Source organism: Spermophilus citellus (assembly GCF_964194105.1).
Source record: "Spermophilus citellus genome assembly, chromosome: 7".
NCBI classification, from domain to species: Eukaryota; Metazoa; Chordata; class Mammalia; order Rodentia; family Sciuridae; genus Spermophilus; species Spermophilus citellus.
This window is the reverse complement of record NC_138188.1, coordinates 104,509,379-104,528,517: the sequence shown is the minus strand read 5'-3', so window position 1 is coordinate 104,528,517 and position 19,139 is coordinate 104,509,379. Positions and strand designations below refer to the sequence as shown.

At 44.9% G+C, this 19,139-nt stretch overlaps 1 protein-coding gene across 1 annotated transcript; it reads right to left on the bottom strand.

Annotated features, from left to right (window-relative positions):
- Window positions 1-972: 972 nt before the first annotated feature.
- NR1I2 (nuclear receptor subfamily 1 group I member 2) lies at window positions 973-10,634 on the bottom strand (the record flags this gene model as incomplete). The annotated part of the gene is made up of 8 exons (XM_081302248.1): window positions 10,420-10,634; window positions 7,321-7,454; window positions 6,672-6,859; window positions 5,568-5,842; window positions 3,369-3,511; window positions 3,050-3,166; window positions 2,627-2,732; window positions 973-1,117 (listed from the first exon to the last, which is right to left on the bottom strand). The coding sequence occupies exons 1-8, from the start codon at window positions 10,551-10,553 to the stop codon at window positions 973-975; spliced, it is 1,242 nt and encodes a 413-aa protein (XP_081158374.1). The 5' UTR covers window positions 10,554-10,634.
- Window positions 10,635-19,139: the final 8,505 nt, after the last annotated feature.

Sequence of the window (19,139 nt, the reverse complement as noted above, 5' to 3'; positions counted from 1 at the left end):
CACATTTATTCACTGTCACTGTAGCCTTGTCACGGCACACAAGTGTTAACCGGCCTCAGGAGCAAACCCAGGCCCAGTCAGATGGAGAGCAGATAGACCTGTGCTAACTCACACACAGGTACCCACAGACACAGTTCCCATCCCTTCTTTCCATAAGCACATCCTAGGGAGTCTTCACTGGGCCCAGGTGCCCACAAAATCTCAGTGCAGCTCAGCATCCACACAAAAATGTTCCTCGTGCTTCTTATATGTGGATTGTCCTTTTGGTCTGCATCATTGGTGTTTCAGCTTTTGTTGTCATAAATATGAACTATTCAAGGTCAGGATCCACATCTAAATCAACACTACACCACCCCACAGCAGGCTGCACAGTGTTGGTGCTTAATGATGGGTTTGAGTAGATACAGAGACACAGAATGACGTGCTCAGCGTAAGGTTATGACCACTTTCTGACATTCAGTGCAGGCTTCTCAGCTTCTCTCAAAGACACCACAGACATGTGCACCTGCCGATGAGCACAGGCCTGGAACCCACCTGGCAACTCACGGCAAGAGGCTGAGGATGGGAATGAGCGGGGAGTGGAAGGCAGGACCTTTAGAGGTAGCAGTGAAAAGACTCAAGCCTGTAATCTGGGGTATTGATGGAAACCCAGTCTCTAGCTCCTTCCCCTCCACCCACCACAACACTTCAAGGGATTTAGTGGGATTTGGGGATTTATTACTGGACCACAGAACTTTGTCTAAGGGAAGGGCAACCTGGCCTCGCTAATGGTCCTGACCTAAATAGGCCAGCTCATGCTGCACATAGGGTCCATGGCTTCCCTGTCCACAGTCTGAACTGAGGACTGGGAGACTCAAGTCCCCTCTGAGGAATGCTAGCCAGCTGTGGTGTCCATCCGTCTAGCCCCAGAAATGGCAGCTTGGCGAGCTCTGGTCTGGCTGTCCCACCGAGGCTCCACCCAAGAGCAGCCACTCAGCCATCTGTGGGGCTGAACAACTCTCTCATGAGGGGTGTGGCGAAGGGGTGTGTGTCTTGGATGCGCAGCAGCCTCTGGGTGTGCTGGGCATTGATGCTGCGCAGTTCAGTGAGTACAGCCACGATCTTCAGGAACAGGAACCTGTGGACCAGCCAGAGGAGAGGTTGGGATGCAGCCATTCCTCCCTTGGACCCTCCAGCCCTAGCCCTGTTCTGAGGGCATGCAAGTTTATTCTCAGGACTTCTCAGGTTCAGGTCAGCCAAGAGGCAAGGCTTGGCTGAATTCCTTCACAATTCCTTCCTTGGCTGAATTCCGAGCACAAGAAGGGCAGAGTAGTCTACGGGTACTTGGGAGCCATAATCTCCCTCCTCATCTATGGGTTTTGAGTCTTTGTACATAGAGATGTCAGTGGAAAATCCAGATCTTGCAGACGCCATATGCCTAGATTATTTTGGGGGTAAAGGGAATCACTATCTTGGTTAATATCCAGGGCTCAGAAGTGAGCAGAATAATTGTGGAGGTTAGGGACTGCAGGCTGGAATCCCTTCCTGGATCTAGCTCTGGATTTAATGTCTATACACACCACACGCCTCAGTTTCTCCATGATAACAGCTGGCACCTCAAGCCTGCAGGCTCCATACAGGGAACAACTGAGCAAATAAAGTCATGGCCACCGTAGCATCCCAAGATGCTGAGCAAAAAGAAAGCAGTGTAAACCAAGTGAGAATTTGAGTTTCAAATTCACACTATAATAGCTAGTGCTGGCCTTAACTGTCATGGGTTTGTGTTCTCCTAAAATCAAATTTGTCCTTGTCTTCAGGCCTTTGGGCATCAGACTGGGCACTAAGTCACAGGGACTCTGAGGACCAGTGAAGTTATGGAAACCACTGTTTGGGCCAAGTCCCAAGCAGCCTTCCTCTTCCGAGTTATGGTCAGATCAAGGTAAGGACTTCCCTACCTCAAGTGTGTTTGGGTTCTTCCTGGGAAGTTCTTAGGGAATACTCAAGAGCTTGAGATTTGGACTTGGTTTGGCTTGGTCCACTGCCAGCCTCCATACGTCTGGACCCTAGGCAACTGCCCTGAGTCTTGGCTTCCTTTGCAGGATGGTGTTGATACCCAACTCCTGTGAGTTTTTTGAGGATTAAAGATGACAAAATATGTAAACAACTTGGCACCAGATTTGGCACTTCCCAACAAATGATGCCTATTACAATCTACTTCTGATTATCTTCATTATTGGTGTCATTCTAATCTTTACCATCATTATAGTTTTTATTGGCCATTCTAGAAAACCCTGTTGGAAACACAAGAAAGTATCTGGCCTCTTGATGAAAGGAGGATGGAAGGCTCTGGCAGACAAGTGTCCACTCAGCTGGGCACAGCCATAGCCCCCCTTGGGTTTTCCCCATAACGGGACTGGTGCTCAGGTTGACCAGCTGAGATGACAGCTCCCAGGCAATATGCCTCAATAGAGGTCACAGAACATGGCCCTAGAGTACTGGTCATCAAAGCACACTAGGCACACCTCTGGTCTGCAGTCCCAGAGAGACCCAGGGAGGCATGGACCTAGAGAACAGGCTGAAAGTTAGGCAAGGCTTCAGGGAGAACCCCTCCCACCCTCAAGCATCAGCCCTTTCTGCTCATGCTCACCGGTGGGCTGGCTGGGGCCGAATGCACTCAATGTAGGCCTTCAGAGTGATGGCAAATCGCTCCTGCAACTGTTCCACCACACCACGCTGCACCACACCTGGGCGGTCTACAGGGAGGGAAGGCAGAGTGGTCCCAGCCAGGGTGGGAAGGAGCAAAGACAGGCTCAGTCTGGCCCAGAGAGGGTAACCACTGGCCAGCCACTTCCTGAGCCACAGTCACCCTGGAAGGTAAAGGAGGACTAGGGCTCTACATCACCCCACCGACCCAAGGAGAAACCAGCTAGAGTCCCATCCCTACCCTGCCTGTGCAGGGAGGAGGGAACAAGGCTGAAATCTGGGACCTTCCCTAGGGAGGGCAGAATAGGGGCTACTGCCTCCTGCAGATCATGGTGAGGGGTGTTTCCAGCCTGGGGAAGGCCATCACCTGGGGAGAAAAGGGAGATGGCCTGCATCAGCACATACTCCTCCTTATGCAGCTGTAGCTTCTTCAGCATGTAGTGGAATTTCATCACAGGATCCAGCAGAAGTTTCTGGAAGTCACCTGTGGGTGAGTATAGGATGGAGGGGTGGCATCTTGAGAAGCTGATCCAAGAACAAATCTTCCCTCTCTAAGGTCTGTTGTTCCATCACCCAGTCTTCCTGCCTTACATTCCTAGGACCTGCATGTCCTGATGTGGTTCCCTTCCACCCAGAACTATCATGTGTCCCTCCCTCTGCCAGTGCAGGCAGGGGCTCTTGAGCACCTTCAACGTCTTCCAAGCAGTAAGCCAGCCGACCACACTCCCAGGTCCCAGTCTCTGCGTTGAACATCATGTTGAACCTCAGTGTGCACAGCTCAATGGTGGCCCCCTTCAGCAGGGAGATCTGGTCCTCAATGGGCAAGTTCCTGGCAGCAAAGATGGTGAGATGACAGTTCCCAGGGTAGCTGCCCACAGGCTGGTACCCATTTCCATAACCCAGATGTTAAGGGAGGAGGTAGGACAGGCTCCTTCCTCTGAGGACCACAGCAGTTGCTTCCTGGTTGCCTCCAATCTCTCCCTATCACATCCAGCCAAGCAGGTTACTCTTCTTCTCTTATCTCTCCCCCTACCTTGGTGGATTCTCCATACCCACTTAGCTTAGCATCCAGTTCCCTTACAGCCTGAATCACTTCCTCTAACTCTCTACATAGCCACCGACCTAGTTGATACTTTGGCTCTTGCTCCTTAGTTTTCATATCTTCTGCCTCAATTTCCCAACTTTGAGTGCTTGCTTAGCATCATTTAAGTAAATCCTGCGTTGTTTAAGCCAAGATATGTGTTTGCCTCTCCCAGAAATGTTTCCAGAGTGTGGAGTTCTTCAGCACATGCCATTCCTTTTGGTATGCACTCCATGGTGAGGATATTTGCTACCTGTTGTCTATGTTGAATTTAATATTTACATATTTCTACTGTTTCTCTCCAGGCAGCCTGGATGCCTTGAGCCCCAATCCTAGTACTGAACACAGGCCTAACCACAGTGGCTGCTTTATAAACCTCTGGTATTCGTGGGCTCATTCTGGAGGGACCTCTTCCTCCCAAACTGAGAGGAACCCCCAACTCCTCCCTGAAGAAGATGTTCCTGAAAAGGAAGAGTCTGGGAAACTGAGGCTGTTCATGAGAATTCCTAAAAAAAATCCCTGTCCCTAACTTTTGTCTCCTTGGGACATTAGGCTCTGTGATACTCACACACATACCACTTCTTTTGATCCATAATACTGCACTTCAAATGCCATGAAGCTGACATTATTCTTCTGTGTCTCCCCAGAGACCAGCTCAGTCTCTGGGAGGCAGCCGGCTCTGAAGTCTGTACTCTACAAGCCTGTACTTCCAAATATGCCCTCGACCACTGATCAGCTGATGAGTTCTACAAGTTTCTTACCCACAGTGAGTCTGTTTCTAAAAAGAAGGTAACAGTGATGCCTGGGGTCACTGTTCTCAAAACTGGTGGTCAGGAGAAGCAGCTAGTAACCTCCCTGGAGTTAAATTATGGCTCATTGGATGCCCAGCAAGAATCTGCCTAAGTTCACACTAGTAAGTAGACTTTTCTTCCTGCTCCCTCAAACTAATTTGCCACAGTCTGCCCCCTATTCCAGGTCATTGCTATCCTAATGTCATTGAGCCAACCTTGTGTGTCACACAGAGGCAAAGGGAACCTGTACTCCTGGAATATAACCTGCCCTCCACCTGCTGATGAGATCTGGTTTCCTTGCCTGTGTATTTCGGCTCCACTAGACCAGGCTCAGAAAGGCAAGGTGGCCAGCCCAAGGAAAAACATACCTAGCACTATCTGTAGCCCTACAGATTGTATATTATGGGCTGTGGCTCCCACCATATTAAGGGGTTCCAGGTCTCTTGCTGACCCCAGTTGTTCTAGTTGTTGCCTCTATGCCTAGCTGTGGGGAGTCCTGGCCCTTTGAATTTCATAACCATGGGTCCATGTTCTCCATGGCCTGCTCAGATATCTCTTGGGTAATATCTCCACTATAGGACCAGCATCTGTTCTGTTCCTCTCCTTTCTTCTCTCTCTGGACTTCTTTTTCCTTCCAACTCATCCTTTGAAGCTGTCATCTTATGGTTTCTGCCATCATGGGAGAAATAGGGAAGGGAATTTCTATCTGAATTTCCATTATGTTCTGGGTGATCTTTATCTGTTTTTTTTTTAATTTCATCTGGTAGTCCTACAAAGAAGGTATTATTAGCTCCTATCTCCAGATGAGAGGCTGAGACCCACTGGGTCACAGCGCAGACCCACACCCACAAAGCCACTGAGACATACCGCTAGAAACCTATTCCCTGACAGCACCAGTGACCTGAGAGGCAGAGACAAAGAGGGTCATTTGGCACCAACGCCCCCCAAATTCAATGACCTTTTGGTCATTTCCTTTTCCCTTCCACAGCCATCCACACAGTCCCATGTCCTACCTGAAGTAGGAGATAACTTTAGCAAAGTTGATGATACCCTTGAACATGTAGGTCGACATGTCAGCCAGGTGGGGTAGCAGGGGAATGATCTCCTTCCCGTCACTGTTGGCTGGGGGTTTATAGTTCCACACGCTGCCATCTTCCCCTCGCAGCTGCAGAGAGATCTTCATGGTACACAGATCTTCCTTGATCTGGCTCCAATTGACAGGATCTTCCCCCGGTGGGGTCCGCAGAAACTCTGGAATCTCATGGCCACTGCTAAACACCTCCGGCAGCTGAAACACAAGACAGGAAGGAGGTGGAGATTAGAAAGACTGCCTATGTTTTCATAGACAGGTCCCCAGACATCCCAGACAGCCAGCTGCAGCCTGAGAAGATACACAGTCACAGGTGCTCAAGGCCCTGCATGCGTGTGCACGTACACACACACACACACACACACACACACACACAGCACTTGTGTCTTCTCTCTTGCTGTCTCCCATCAGGGGGTACTTTCTGGATCCATGAATTAATGGATGCACACATCCCTGGATGGTCAGAATGGAGGGCGAGGGGGACCCCCTACCCTGGTGTGTCACAAGCATTCTTGCTACTGGGTCCAGGAGACTCAGAAGGGTTAGGGAGCTGCAGATGGGAAGAGCAGACACTGTGCTTTCTGGGGATAATAAGCTCTCTAAGCTGGGCACCTCACCTGAGATACCTGTGAGCACACAGGAAGGGAGGGCACTGGGATTAGAGATGCAGCTAACACTGGATTGTTAAGGAACACTGGTTTACAAAGATCACACCCCCAACAGGTCCTGACTCTGTTCTCCTAAAACCTAGTTCTGCCTCCACTTATGACTCAGACCCAGTTCCTATCTGCTGCAGAAGGAGAACAGAGATTCTCAAACATGAGCCTGGGAGGGCATTAGCTGGGGGGTATGCCTTATTCCAGGGATTCGGAAGATGGGGGAGAACCTGAAAATTTGCATTTCTAGCAAATTCCCAGGGGAATCTGACTCCTGACCCCAGAACCATACCATGGGAAACCCTGGGAATGAGCCTCCAGGGGATGTTGAGCAGCTAGCTCAGGAGCCAAGACAGCTCTAAGCCTCCTACCCGGAAATCCTTGAAATGGGAGAAGGTGGAGTCAAAGGTTTTCATCTGGGCATCCATCAGCTCCCTGATCAAGGACCTCTGTTCTTCCGTCAGCCCCTGTTCCCCCGGCGGTTGAGCCGCGATTCGTTCCCTTTTCTTCCTCTTGATTAACGCCCTCCTCTGCTCCACCGCGGTATCGGACATGATCACTGAAGGTTCAGTGGAGCAGGCTCAGCACACATGTCCCCACAGGTTAACCCTCCCCAGTTTGGTTACAAATCCAGGACAGAAAGAAGGGGACAAAGGGGAGCTTGCAGGAGCATCTGAGAGGAAAAGGGGGGACATACCCCTGATAGAGAGCAAAAAATTAAAATGCCCTGTAGCTCCCAAATCCCTCTTGCAAGCTCTCGGTTCAGGTGGCTGCCTGTAGCTCACGGACACAAGCTCACTGGTGCACACGCGCCCGCTCTGGGTGCACATCTACACGCGCTCACGCACTTGCCCAGAAGAGGGCAGAGGATCCCTGCACCCCAAGGCAATCTATGGATGTTGCTTGGACAGATGCTCCAGGCATCCTCTTCTTTGATGTAAGGATCCTACAGGGCCCCTGGTCACACCCTCCCGGAGCGTGCAGGGCCTGGGTAGCCCGCCCGAGCAGCCCGGCGCTCACTCTCCTTCTTCATTCCGCTCTCCAGGCACTTGCGCAAGCGACAAGCCTGGCACTGCCTCCGCGTCTTCCGGGTGATCTCGCAGGTGCCTTTGCGAAAGGGGCACCTCAGTCGGACATTGCGTTTCACGGCCCTCCTGTGAGAGAGAAAATGCAGGAGGCAGGCTGCATGGGGCCCACTAGACCAGGGGTACCAGGTCATATCACCCCTCTCCTACCCCTCCCAGCCACGGATGGGACACACTAACCCGAATCTCTATGGGCCTCGTCTTTGCATTCCCAGTTGAATCAGGTACTATAGGGAAGACAGGTGGAGGGTCTTCTCTAGAGGAGCGGGGAAGATCTATTTTGCAGCATTCCCACAGGGAATAGGGCTTGTGCTTTTTAGGGGTTTCTGCAGCTGGACACTTCAACTCCAGATCCAACCCCCCCCTCTACCTCCCAAAGTATGTGTTCCCTCCTCCTTTTCCCCCTTCTGGGACACTTCAACTCCAGGTCCAACCCCCCCCCTCCCAAAGTATGTGTTCCCTCCTCCTTTTCCCCCTTGTTACTAAGACAGTGTTTCCATGGAGATGAGCCTCTTCCTGGATTCCTCCTTCTTAAAAGAGGGAAATAGAGGCAACTTGATCTCTGGGGGATAAGAAACATAAGAAATCCCCTTCTGTCCCCAGCTTTCATCCTAGAATGGGGGCGTAGAAGCAGTCTGGGGAATCAATAAGCTGTTCTACCTCACTGGAAAGTTGCTTCCCCATTGCAAAATGGGTTCTTCTGATTGACATAGGGGGCAAAGAGGAGAGCCCTGTAAGAGCAGAGTGTGTGGGCACTGGTCCTCAGGCCCTTGTATAGGTTCAGCAGGTAGACAGGCAGTGGGAAATGCCTGTTGAAGACTCCTGCACAGCCACTGTCTCCACAGCCCAGGCATCTGAACTTCCCACGACAGACCTTATCAGTACAGCTCCAAGTTTTCTTCTCCTCTTTTCCATAGCTGGATAGAATGAAAGAAGTTCTCCCTTGGTTTGGCTAAGGAAGTCCCTAGAGGAGACCCTTGGAGTTACTCCAAAGTACATCCAGAATGGGTAAATGGGGATTGTGGGGAAGAACTCACATTTATTAGAACATGCCATTACATGCTGGGCTTGATATTTGGCAAAGCTTTGTAAATTTAGTGTTCAAAATCCTATAAAATTCATCCTGTCATCTACCTGGCAGAGATGAGGGAAACTGAGGCTTTGAGAAGACAGATCACCACCTGATACCAATACAAACTCCTAGCCACTATGATATGTCATGTCCCTTTGGGAGTCCCAGGAATAGCACCCAATCGGGGAGAAGAGGGCAGAGGATCCCTGCACCCCAAGGCAATCTATGGATGCTGCTTGGACAGATGCTCCAGGCATCCTCTTCTTTTCTGTAAGGATCCTGATCTGGTTCTGATGTTCTTCTGCCTTCATACATTCACCTGCCCAGCTCAGAGATCTCTCCAGGGCTCTTTGTTAGTAAACAGTTCAGGAGTAGTTCAGGGCCATCTCTAGCCTGTGTGGCATTAGGGGGTCTTCTGGGAAAGGTTTTCTTGCTCTCACAAGGAGAAGAGATAGCCTTTTTGTTTCTCTGCTGAATGTCATGGCTACTGCCTGGGCACCCTGGAGTTTTATACCTCCCTACTGAAATCACAGCTTTTGGGTAGAACGGCAGAAGAGAAAAACAAAGAGAACTTAGTTTCAGGACTCACTAAGATGAAAGCATTTGTCTAGACTTTTTTTTAGGAGAGGAAACACGTTTTCCTAAAGTGTTCTGTGACTTGTAGCTGAACACAACCTAATACTGCTGCTGTGTCTCATCTGTGATAGTCCATACACAAATGTTCCTTTCTCCCTGGAACATGATGCCTTCAGACCTCCCCCAGCTGGAGTTAACCCCCATGCAACCTCAGAACTGCTCAGGCCTGGCCGTGTCTGCCCCGAAGCAGGGGTTTCTTCATTCCACTCTCATTGAACTGATCTTAACAGAGGCTGCTGCAGTGCCTTCCTGGGATCATCCAGGCCTGGAAGTCCTCCCATGTGTTCTGGGGGCAAACAGCTGAGCCTGCATCCATGACTTGCTGACCAGCAGCCCATCTTTGGGATTGCAGAGTGAGCCCTTGGCTCTGGGGACATTCATTTCCGTTAGAATATCCAGCCACCAGGAAGAACTCTACAAAGGGCCAAGTCAGTCTCACCATCTGGAAAATGTACAAGGATCCCGAGACACTGCATGCCCTCTCCCTTTCTGAGGGCAGACTGGGTGCTCTTCCTCACACATTCCTTCCTCCCTTCCCCTCCGTTCTTGATCTGCTTCTCTCCCTCTTGGTCTGAGCTCTGTTGCTGAGAGTGCCCTCACTGAGCTGGCTTTGGTCTTTCTGTTTCTTCAGCTAGACAAGGTGAGCCTTCAGTCCAGGCCTGCTTTGCTGTGAGCTGGGATGTTTTAGTCCTCTATTTAAAAAAAATATATATATATATATATATATATATATATATATATATATATAGATAGATAGATATAGATATAGATATATATAGAGAGATATATAGATATATAGATATTAGATTTACACAGACACAATATATTTATTTTGTTTATTTATTTTTATGTGGTGCTGAGGATCGAACCCAGTGCCTCACATGTGAGAGGCAAGTGCTCTGTCACTGAGCCACAATCCAGCACCATAGTCCTCTGTTTTTAATTCTCCCTGTTTGTCTATTCTAGGTGAGCTTGTTTTCTTTTTTATTTATTTTATGCCACTCTTAATAACTGTCCTATAAAACTGATTTGAACACTTTGCGTTTTGGATTTTTAAATTCTTGACTCTTTCACTAACTGATCTTTCATTGACGATTACATAAAAGGGTATCTTAATGGAAGGGGATCTTTCCCAGGTAGAACCTGGAAGAAAGAGATGAAGATTGCTCTGAGGTATAAACGGTTCACTCAAGACTAATTAGAACCCAGAAGACAGATCAAACTGAGTCCCTGAGACATTGCCCTGCAGGGTTACTGGCAGACTCCCGTTAGATGTGACCCAGTGTATCAGTGGTGGCAGGTGAGTGAAGGTTGATGGGTGACTACCTGAAGAAGCCCTTGCATCCTTCACATGTCATGACATTGAAGTGATAGCCGTTGGCCTTGTCTCCACAGACGCGGCAGATTTGGGGACCCCTATCTTCCTCATTTGCAAAATTGGTGGTGGGCTTTTCAGACATAGAAGTTGCTTCTTTGAAGTGTTCAAGGTCAGCATGGCTCCAACTTTCTTCAGGTCTCACCTCCAGGTTTGCTTCTGAACCTCTTGGACTATAAGTAAAAGAAAAAACAATAGTCAATGAAAGGGCTCAACAGTAGTGTCCCAAAGCTGCAGAAGTAACACTCTGTCCCTTCTGAGCTTTGCTTACATTTGGGTTCAATGCTGGACCTCAGAACTGACCTCTCATGGAAAGAATGTGGTCAGGGGGATTTGAGTTATTATCCATGATATTTTGCATCCAGTTGTAGGGCCTTGGAGTAGAACACATGAACAAAAACATGGAAGAGATTGTGGCTCAGCGGTAGAGTGCTCGCCTAGCACGGGCGGGACCCAGGTTCGATCCTCAGCACCACATAAAAATAAAAGCATTGTGTTGTGTCCATCTACACCTAAAAAATAAATATTAAAAAAAACATGGAAGAGAGAAGGGGGAGGAAAAGATGAAAAGAAATAAGAAGAGACTGGACTGGGGATGTGGTTCAGTGGTAAAGCACCTGCTTAACATGAGTGAGACCCTGGGTTCAATTCCCACCACTGGAAGAAGGGAGGTGGGGGAGAAGAGGAAGAAAAAAAATGGAAACAAAAGAAAAAGAGACTGTCTGGGCTAGACTGGATCATGGAAGCAGTACCTGAGTAAGTTGAGGTTAGGAGGCCATGAGTTGGTCAAGACCTGAGCAGAGAACAGCTGATGGGACAGACTACTAAATAATTCCCAGGATTGAGGAGCTCCAGAGGAGGGTGGTCCTTCAGATGTGGAGGGTGGTCCTCAGCCTCCCAGAGAGCCCTGGAAAGGCTAGCAGAAAGAGGGTTTTCACCTGGCAGATGGGGAGACAGTGAGAGTGGAGCCAAGATCATGATGCGGGAAGAAAATGGCCTACATCATGGCAGAGCTGGTGTGTGTGTAGATCTCGAATCTGTGCCCCTCAATAGAGCTGAACTCAAGATGCCTCCCCAGGCAGCTGACCTGAACTCTACTCAAAACAGCTGCAGAGGATGGTGAGTAGAAATCAGGGACTGACCCCGCTCACTGTGCTCTCCAAAAGTCTGTCTAGGCACTGATTGCAGGAGCAACCACACCACAAGTGATGTTGCCTTTTCTAAAACACAAATAAAATTCTGAGTAAAACTGAAACACACAAATTCAGTTTCTAGCATCCTGACAGATGACACTGAACCATTTCACATATAGGAGTGAACGGGCAATTAATCTCTTCCTGAATTTGGCTCTCCAGAAAACTGAACAAAACAGGCTGACTAGAAACTTGAACTGTGCATATGTGTGTGGTATGGGGGGGGGGTCTTCTCTGATTTTTCAGATCACAATTCTGACCTCATACAGACTTGCAGAAAAAAAAAAAGGATATATTTTGGGTGTTCACAAAAACCTCAAGCCCAGGATTTGATTTCAAGAGCTCTTGGGTTAGTAGTTCTTCCAGATACCCAGAGAGGTATCTGGAAGATACCTTTCCACTTTCTACCTCAGTATAAATAATTACACACATAATTTCTAATAAATATGAGCAAAAATTCACAAATCATATGTCAAAGACTAACAAAATGTCATGAGCTAGAGTCAACAAAAACAGCTTAAAGCAGAATTAGACATGCAAAGACTTCCTGAATCATTAAAACCAAAACATGTTTAAATAAACAGTAGAAGATATTGAAGATGTAAGTTACAAAGGCCACAAAACTGAGCGAGCAGATTTGAAAAATAAATGAACATTACCTATAAAATTGGAATAAACAGCAATTACACAAACTAATAACAATGTTTTACAAGTTAGAAAAAGCAAACCACAACTGAAATAGGCAACATTATGTAAGTCAGGAGATGGAAAATCCTAAGGAAAGCTTTGTTAAGGTCCCATGTTGAGGAAATAAGACAGTACATACCTTATATTTTTGATAGGAAAGTATGCTTGTTTAAATGTCTAGGGTAATCCTAAAAGTGTAGACATAGAATGTATAAACTGAAAGCCAAAAGGAAGGGGAAAGCGGAATTTTTAAAAAGTCAAAAGGGAGGCCACTAGAGACATAAAAAGAAACTGAAAGGGTGACAAATGGAAAAACAAGATAAGGTGGTAGAAATACAGAAGAAAACACAGGAGAAATGCTTCTACACAGTGGTATAGTTAAAGATTCTGTTTTGGACTAGACCCCCAAAATAACAGAAAGTAAAAATAGCTAATGCAATTACATCAAGCTATTGCACAACAAAGGAAATAATAGTGTGAAGAGACACCCTTCACACTGAGAGAAAATACTTGAGAACTATTCATCTGACAAAAGATTCATGTCTAGACTAGACAAGAAATTCAAAACAACAGCAAAAAAAAAAAAAAGGTAGAGGGACATGATTAAAAAATAAGCCAATGATCTGAGTAGATCTTTCTCAAAGAAAACATACAACTGCCCAAAAGGTATATTTTTAAATGCTTGATATTACTAAGCATCTCACTCCAGTTAGAATGGCTATTACAAAAAGATACACAGACTGTTGAGGATCTGGACATAAGAGAACTCTCATACACTGTTAGTGGGGATGAAACTAGTACAGTCCCTATGGAAACCAATATAGAATTTCCTTGAAAAAGTAAAAATCGATCTACTAAATGACCCAGCTATCCTACAGTTGGATGTACATCCAAAGAAAATGAAATCAATTTATTAACTCATGTTTATTGCAGTGCTATTCACAATAGCTAGTATATGGAAACAACCAAAGTATTCATCAATGGATAAAGAAAATGTGTCATATATGCACAATGTTATATTTTCAGCCATAAAAAAAATGAAGTGATACAATTTTCAGCATCACCAATAGAACTGGAGGACACTATGCTATGTAAAGTGAGTCAGGTACAGAGAGACAAATGCGGCATGTTGTTTGGAAGCTAAGCAAATTGGTTTCACAGGGGAAAAAAGAAGGATAATAATGGTCATAAGAGATTAGGAAGGGATGTGGAAAGGAGGGATAGAGAGAGGTTAAATAAGGTACCAAAGTACTGTTAAATAGGAAGGATTAGTTCTAGTGTTCTATTGCACAATAGGGCAATTACATTCTGCAATAACTTATGATATGCTTCAAAGTAACTAGAAGAGTCCAAAGGTTTTCAATGATAAATGTTTGAGGAGATGGAAATGCCAATTACCCTGATTTGATCATTGCACAGTTGATTGAATTATTTTAGTGTACTCCATAAATTCGTACAACAGTGTTTCAATTAATATATTAAAAGTTTTTTAAAGATAGTAGAAATATCCAATAAGTTGATAGTTAAATGTAAATATATTTAATTTTCTCATTCAAAAACACCAAGAAAAATGGTTTTAGCAGATGATTGGGGCAATCTAAAATTACAGGATTAGTATTTTGGGGCCAACTTTGTATTGGTGAACAAGGGCTAGAGCAGATACCAAAATGGTAACTAATGATTATTGAAACTCACAGTGTTCCAGGTCCTTTGAAAAAGGTAACTCATTGTCTTAGTTCACTCAGGCTTCTGTAACAAAATACCATAAACCAAGCAGCTTATAAACAACAGAAATATATTTCTCACAGTTCTGGAGTCTGCAAAGTCCAAGATCTAGGCATCAGCAGATTCAGTGTCCGATGAAGGCCTAGTTCATAGATGGTATCATCTCCCTGTGGTTTCACATAGTAGAAGGACCTATCTAGCTCTCCAGGATTTTATTAATCTCAATCATGAGAAATCACCTCTCAAAGACTCCACTTCCTAGTGCCATCATCTTGGGGGTGAAGATTTCAGCATATGAAGCACTCAGAACACAGTACTAACTTACTCCTCTGGATGACTATCAGAACATCTATCTATTTCAAACATGCTGCACATCTACTACACACTGCATGCTCTGTTATGTATGTTTTCCAGGTTCTTCAGAACTTGGAAGTCATTCTTGGGCAAATATCCAGGCCCTTTAATCTGAAGTGTTCTGGAGTCAAAGAGCCGCATAGCTATAGAAAGTTTTATTAGCAGGGTAGAGTTTCAGAGTGCACTTAATACCCTTCCTTAAATCTTCAGCATTATTCAGGAGCCCCTGGAAAGAGCAGCATCTGTGGCTACAGGGACAGTCGGCAGATTCTACACGTAAATTGTGAACTTTATACAACTGAAGATAGTGAAATGGAGCTTTCTCAGCAATAAATTCAAAGGCCATTCCCCACAAGGGAAGTGACCATTACAACATGATGATATGAATCACAAGAGAAACTCAGCAAAGGATGTAGATCAAGAAAATAAATGTCACCAAAGGACTGAAGGAAAGATAGTCACTTAAACTGTGTCTAATTAACACTTTCACCAGTTCCTTAATGAGGAGGTATTAGAATTAGTGCCAGAGCCCCACTCCCTAGGATTCGTAGAACTCGTTTTGTTCATGTTGACTATTAAACAGGCAGACTCCGGGACATTCCATAGTTCATTAGCTCATATCCTCATGAAGCTGGTTAGAGAACCCATGGTAGCTGCTCTCCAAATATGGCTGCTGAGGAGCCACACTTCCCCATAGCCACATCCTTTTGTAGTCCCCTCCCGGAGGAATCTAGGACACTCTGTAACTTGCTTTGACCAGTAGAATGTGGAGAAATGACACTGTGCTAGTCTGGGCCTATCCCATGAGAAACCCAGTAACTTCTGCCTTTGCCTTTTGCAGAGCCCTAAGCCACTGTGTAAGAAAAATGTGATTACCCTGCTGAGTGACCAGCTGAAGAGACTGGTGCAGAAGGGCTGTGTGAAGAGGGAGTGCCTTGAGATCCCTCAGCTGGGTGAGGCCCAGCAGCCCCACCTCCCAGCCACCTCATCTAACTCTAGGCACAGGAGTGAACCCAACAGACTTCCTGGTCCAGCCCGGCCTTCATATGACAGTCTCAGCCAAGGTCATGTGAAGTTGTACTCCCCAATTTTCCCCATCAACAGAAAATAAATGGTGGTTGGCTTAATCCAGTAAGCTTAGGGGAGATTTGTTACATGGCAAGAGATAATGGGAACAGAACCCCTGGAGTTTTGTTAGAAATAGATTTGATCTGGGGTGGGTGGAGTGCCAACTGGCACCAACAGCCCTGCTCCCGTGTCTCTTACATCAGTCTTCTTTACAGAATGGTGCCCTGTGGGAAGGAATATGACAGTAATGAGCCCTCTGGTATGTGCCAACATCTCTCTTTTTCATGTGAATTTCATAAGACCAATTAGATGTGTACTTTTAATCGAATACAGCTGTGTTTGTTTCCGAGCGTAGCACCTGCTCCTCATTGTGCTTAGTAATCTGTGAAATCTAGCCAAAAGAGGGTTAAAATTATGGTCTCCTGTATTCATCCAGAGTGAAATATTTCAACAGGGCATTTGCAAAAATAATTGCAAAATCCGGTGTTTATACTGAATACCAAAGAGATGTTTATGCTCTCAGCAAGGAACAATCATCAATAAATGAGTGAATAAACCAGGAAATCAAGTGTTTCTGCACGTCTGGCGCTTGGGCACTGCTGGGCTGTACTAAGCACACACATCCTTGATGATTTGTTGATATTGCTTAGCTAGAAGGAGGTGGAACCAGAATTTGAAAACAGGTCAGTTGGACTCTAAAACCTGTATTCTTAATTCAGCATTACACTGCATCCTTCATAAGATTTGTTTCTGAATAGGCAAACCATTTATTAAACTTCCTTCAGTTCCACAATAGCTTGCAAAGTTTTCCTAGGGGTTCAGACAGCCCCTCCGTGTCATATGATTCTTTGATGTGCTTCTCTGTTCCTGGGCAGCAGGTAATTCCCCAAGGTTTTCAGTTCTTTACTTGCCATCTCAATGACTTACTTGAACCATATCCAGAGACATGTTGTCTCATGCCTTCTAAAAGTCTGCAGATTTTTTTCTTTCACAATGGAATGTTGTTCAAGGTTGTGATGGTCATCCATGGGATTTTGACCAGTACAGGGAAGCTTCACCTGTGTTCCACATCTTTTGTTTTTTCCTAGTAATGGGAATTAAACCCAGGGGTGCTTTACTGCTGAGCTATACCCCCAGTTCTTATTTTTTATTTCAAGACAAGTTCCTACTAAATTGCCCAGGCCAGCCTCAAACTTTTGATCCTTCTGCTTCAGCCTCCCATGTAGCACAGATTAAAGACTTGTGCCAACACTCAGGCTGTAGACAGCTTTGATTTTGAAAGCAAGGCTGGTGTAAGCAGATGACTATATGTCTAAAAACACCTGCAGGTTCTCTGGGTCTGATGCCCATTGTGCTCTGCTGATTTGGTGCTTCTGGGCCTCTGTACATTGGAGACTTTGCTTTTTGTTCCTCATCAACTGGGCCTTTTACTAAGCCCCTAAAAATACCAGTTCAATCTTGTCACAATTGACCTTTGGAGAGCTTTGGGGTGAGCAATACATTCAGGATGGTCCCTCAGCCTGCTGGCTGAAAACTTGATGATGGAGGCTCAGGGCTGAGTGGGGGCAACAAGGGTTGTATCCCGCTGAGGTGTGTTTCTAAATTCCAAATTTCTTAAACACACTTAAATCATGTCATCAAATATGTTTAGGGTAAAATAAAAGAAACGAACATTTGTAATGTAATACAAATCAGAGTTCAGAGAAGATAGACTTGTACCAAGTTTGAAAGGGTATATCGGGAATCATCCCACTGAGAATATCAACTATGTGGCAAGCAGAAAATTCATATTGAGAGGCCTGGAGGGTCCTTCAATGAAAGAAGCAGCTGCCCTTTGCCTATGTGGAGCAGTATGTGTGTGTGTTTTTTTCTACATGTAAGCAGAATACTGGTAACAATGTGCCACATCTCTGCTGATTAAAAACAAACAACAATAGCAAAACTTTTAAAAGTCAAGAATGCAATGATTCTTTCTAATAAATGACAATCTGTCTTACCAATAACCAATAGCATACTTGTGAAAAAACATTAGATTTATCTTCAGTAAAATCAGGAGGAAAATAAAATGATTGCTGTACTAGTGTTGTTAATAATTAGTTAAGGGGTTGCTTAATGCCATAAAACATGAGACACAAAAAACTAAGGCGTAACTGTTACAAAGCAAACAAAATCAGCAGCACTTAGACACCAGCTGAAAACTCTGATGATTGGTTAGTATTTGGTAAAGTGAGAGATGCAAGACAAAGCATACAAATTAGTCCCTTCTATTTATGCCATCAAAAATAATCATAATATAACATGTAATCCCAGTGCTCGGGATGCTGAGGCAGAATGATCACAGGTTCAAAGCCAGCCTCAGCAAAAGCAAGGCACTAAGCAATTGAGTGAGACCCTATCTCTAAACAAAATACAAAATAGGGTTGGGGATGTGGTTAAGTGGTCAAGTGCCCCTGGTACCCACCCCCACAAAAAAAAATAATTTAACAGAACCATATGAGATAGGAACAAAAGCAAAAGCAATATGCCTGGAAATATTAACAAGAAATGCCCGAGAGAAGAGTAAAATAAAAACTCTGACAGGTAGAAATAGAAAGAGACCCTTAAGATGAAGGATCTCAAGGATGTCTAATTTTTCCAAATTAATTTATTAATTTGATGCAATTCTAAAAAAATATTTCAATTTAATTTTAGTTATAGTTGGAAAAATCAGGTCTTCATTTGAAAGGAAGTTGACATGAATAACTAAAGCAATTTGTTTAAAAGAAATAGTAAAGATGGAAATGGAGGAGCTGGGATTGTGGCTCAGCGGTAGACCGCTCCCCTAACATGGGCGGGACCCAGGTTTGATCCTCAGCACCACATGGAGATTGTGTTGTGTCCATCTACACAAAAAAATTAAAATAAATATTTTTTAAAAAGATGGAAATGGAAAGTAATCATCCTACTAAATTGTAAAATCTTTATTAATCAAAGTAGTCATTTCTGATAAAAATTGAAATAAAAATTAAAAGTTCTCAATAAAAGAGAATGTATGTAAGAATGTAATACAATGAGTTAATCCTCACAAATCAGTGAAAGAAGTATTCAATAATTGATACTGAAACAATTAGTCTTATAGTTGTAGGAGAAAAAAATCCATCTAAATCCTGCTTTCCCACTTTCATCATAGTAAGTCTCAGAAGAACTAAGTGTAAGAGATAAAAGCAAAAAGAACAATTAAGCACTAAAGAAAATGTCTGTAAATATCTATGTTCTGAATGGAGATATACAAACCCCCCTTTGAAATTAAAAGCAACTTCCCATAATGCTCTTCTGCATTCTATACCTCTTCAGGCAGAAGACAGAGACCAAGGAAATTAAGACTGACATATTCTCTGGCCAAGCACAGCCTAGCAAAATCTACATACAGATGTCACCTGGATTTCATTCCTATGACTTGTTACAAGGGGCCTTCAAAGAAGGGAACTAGCTGTGTCTTCCCAGTTTGATCAATCTGTGTAAAATTCATTTTTCTTTTTTTACATAGTTTGCTTATTTCTTATGCAGGCAGGTGGCTGAATCTAGTCCAGGCAGCCTCCCTGGCTGTGCTGTCAGTAAAAAGATGGTAGAAATCATAACAACAAAGAATAATGATTCTAACTATA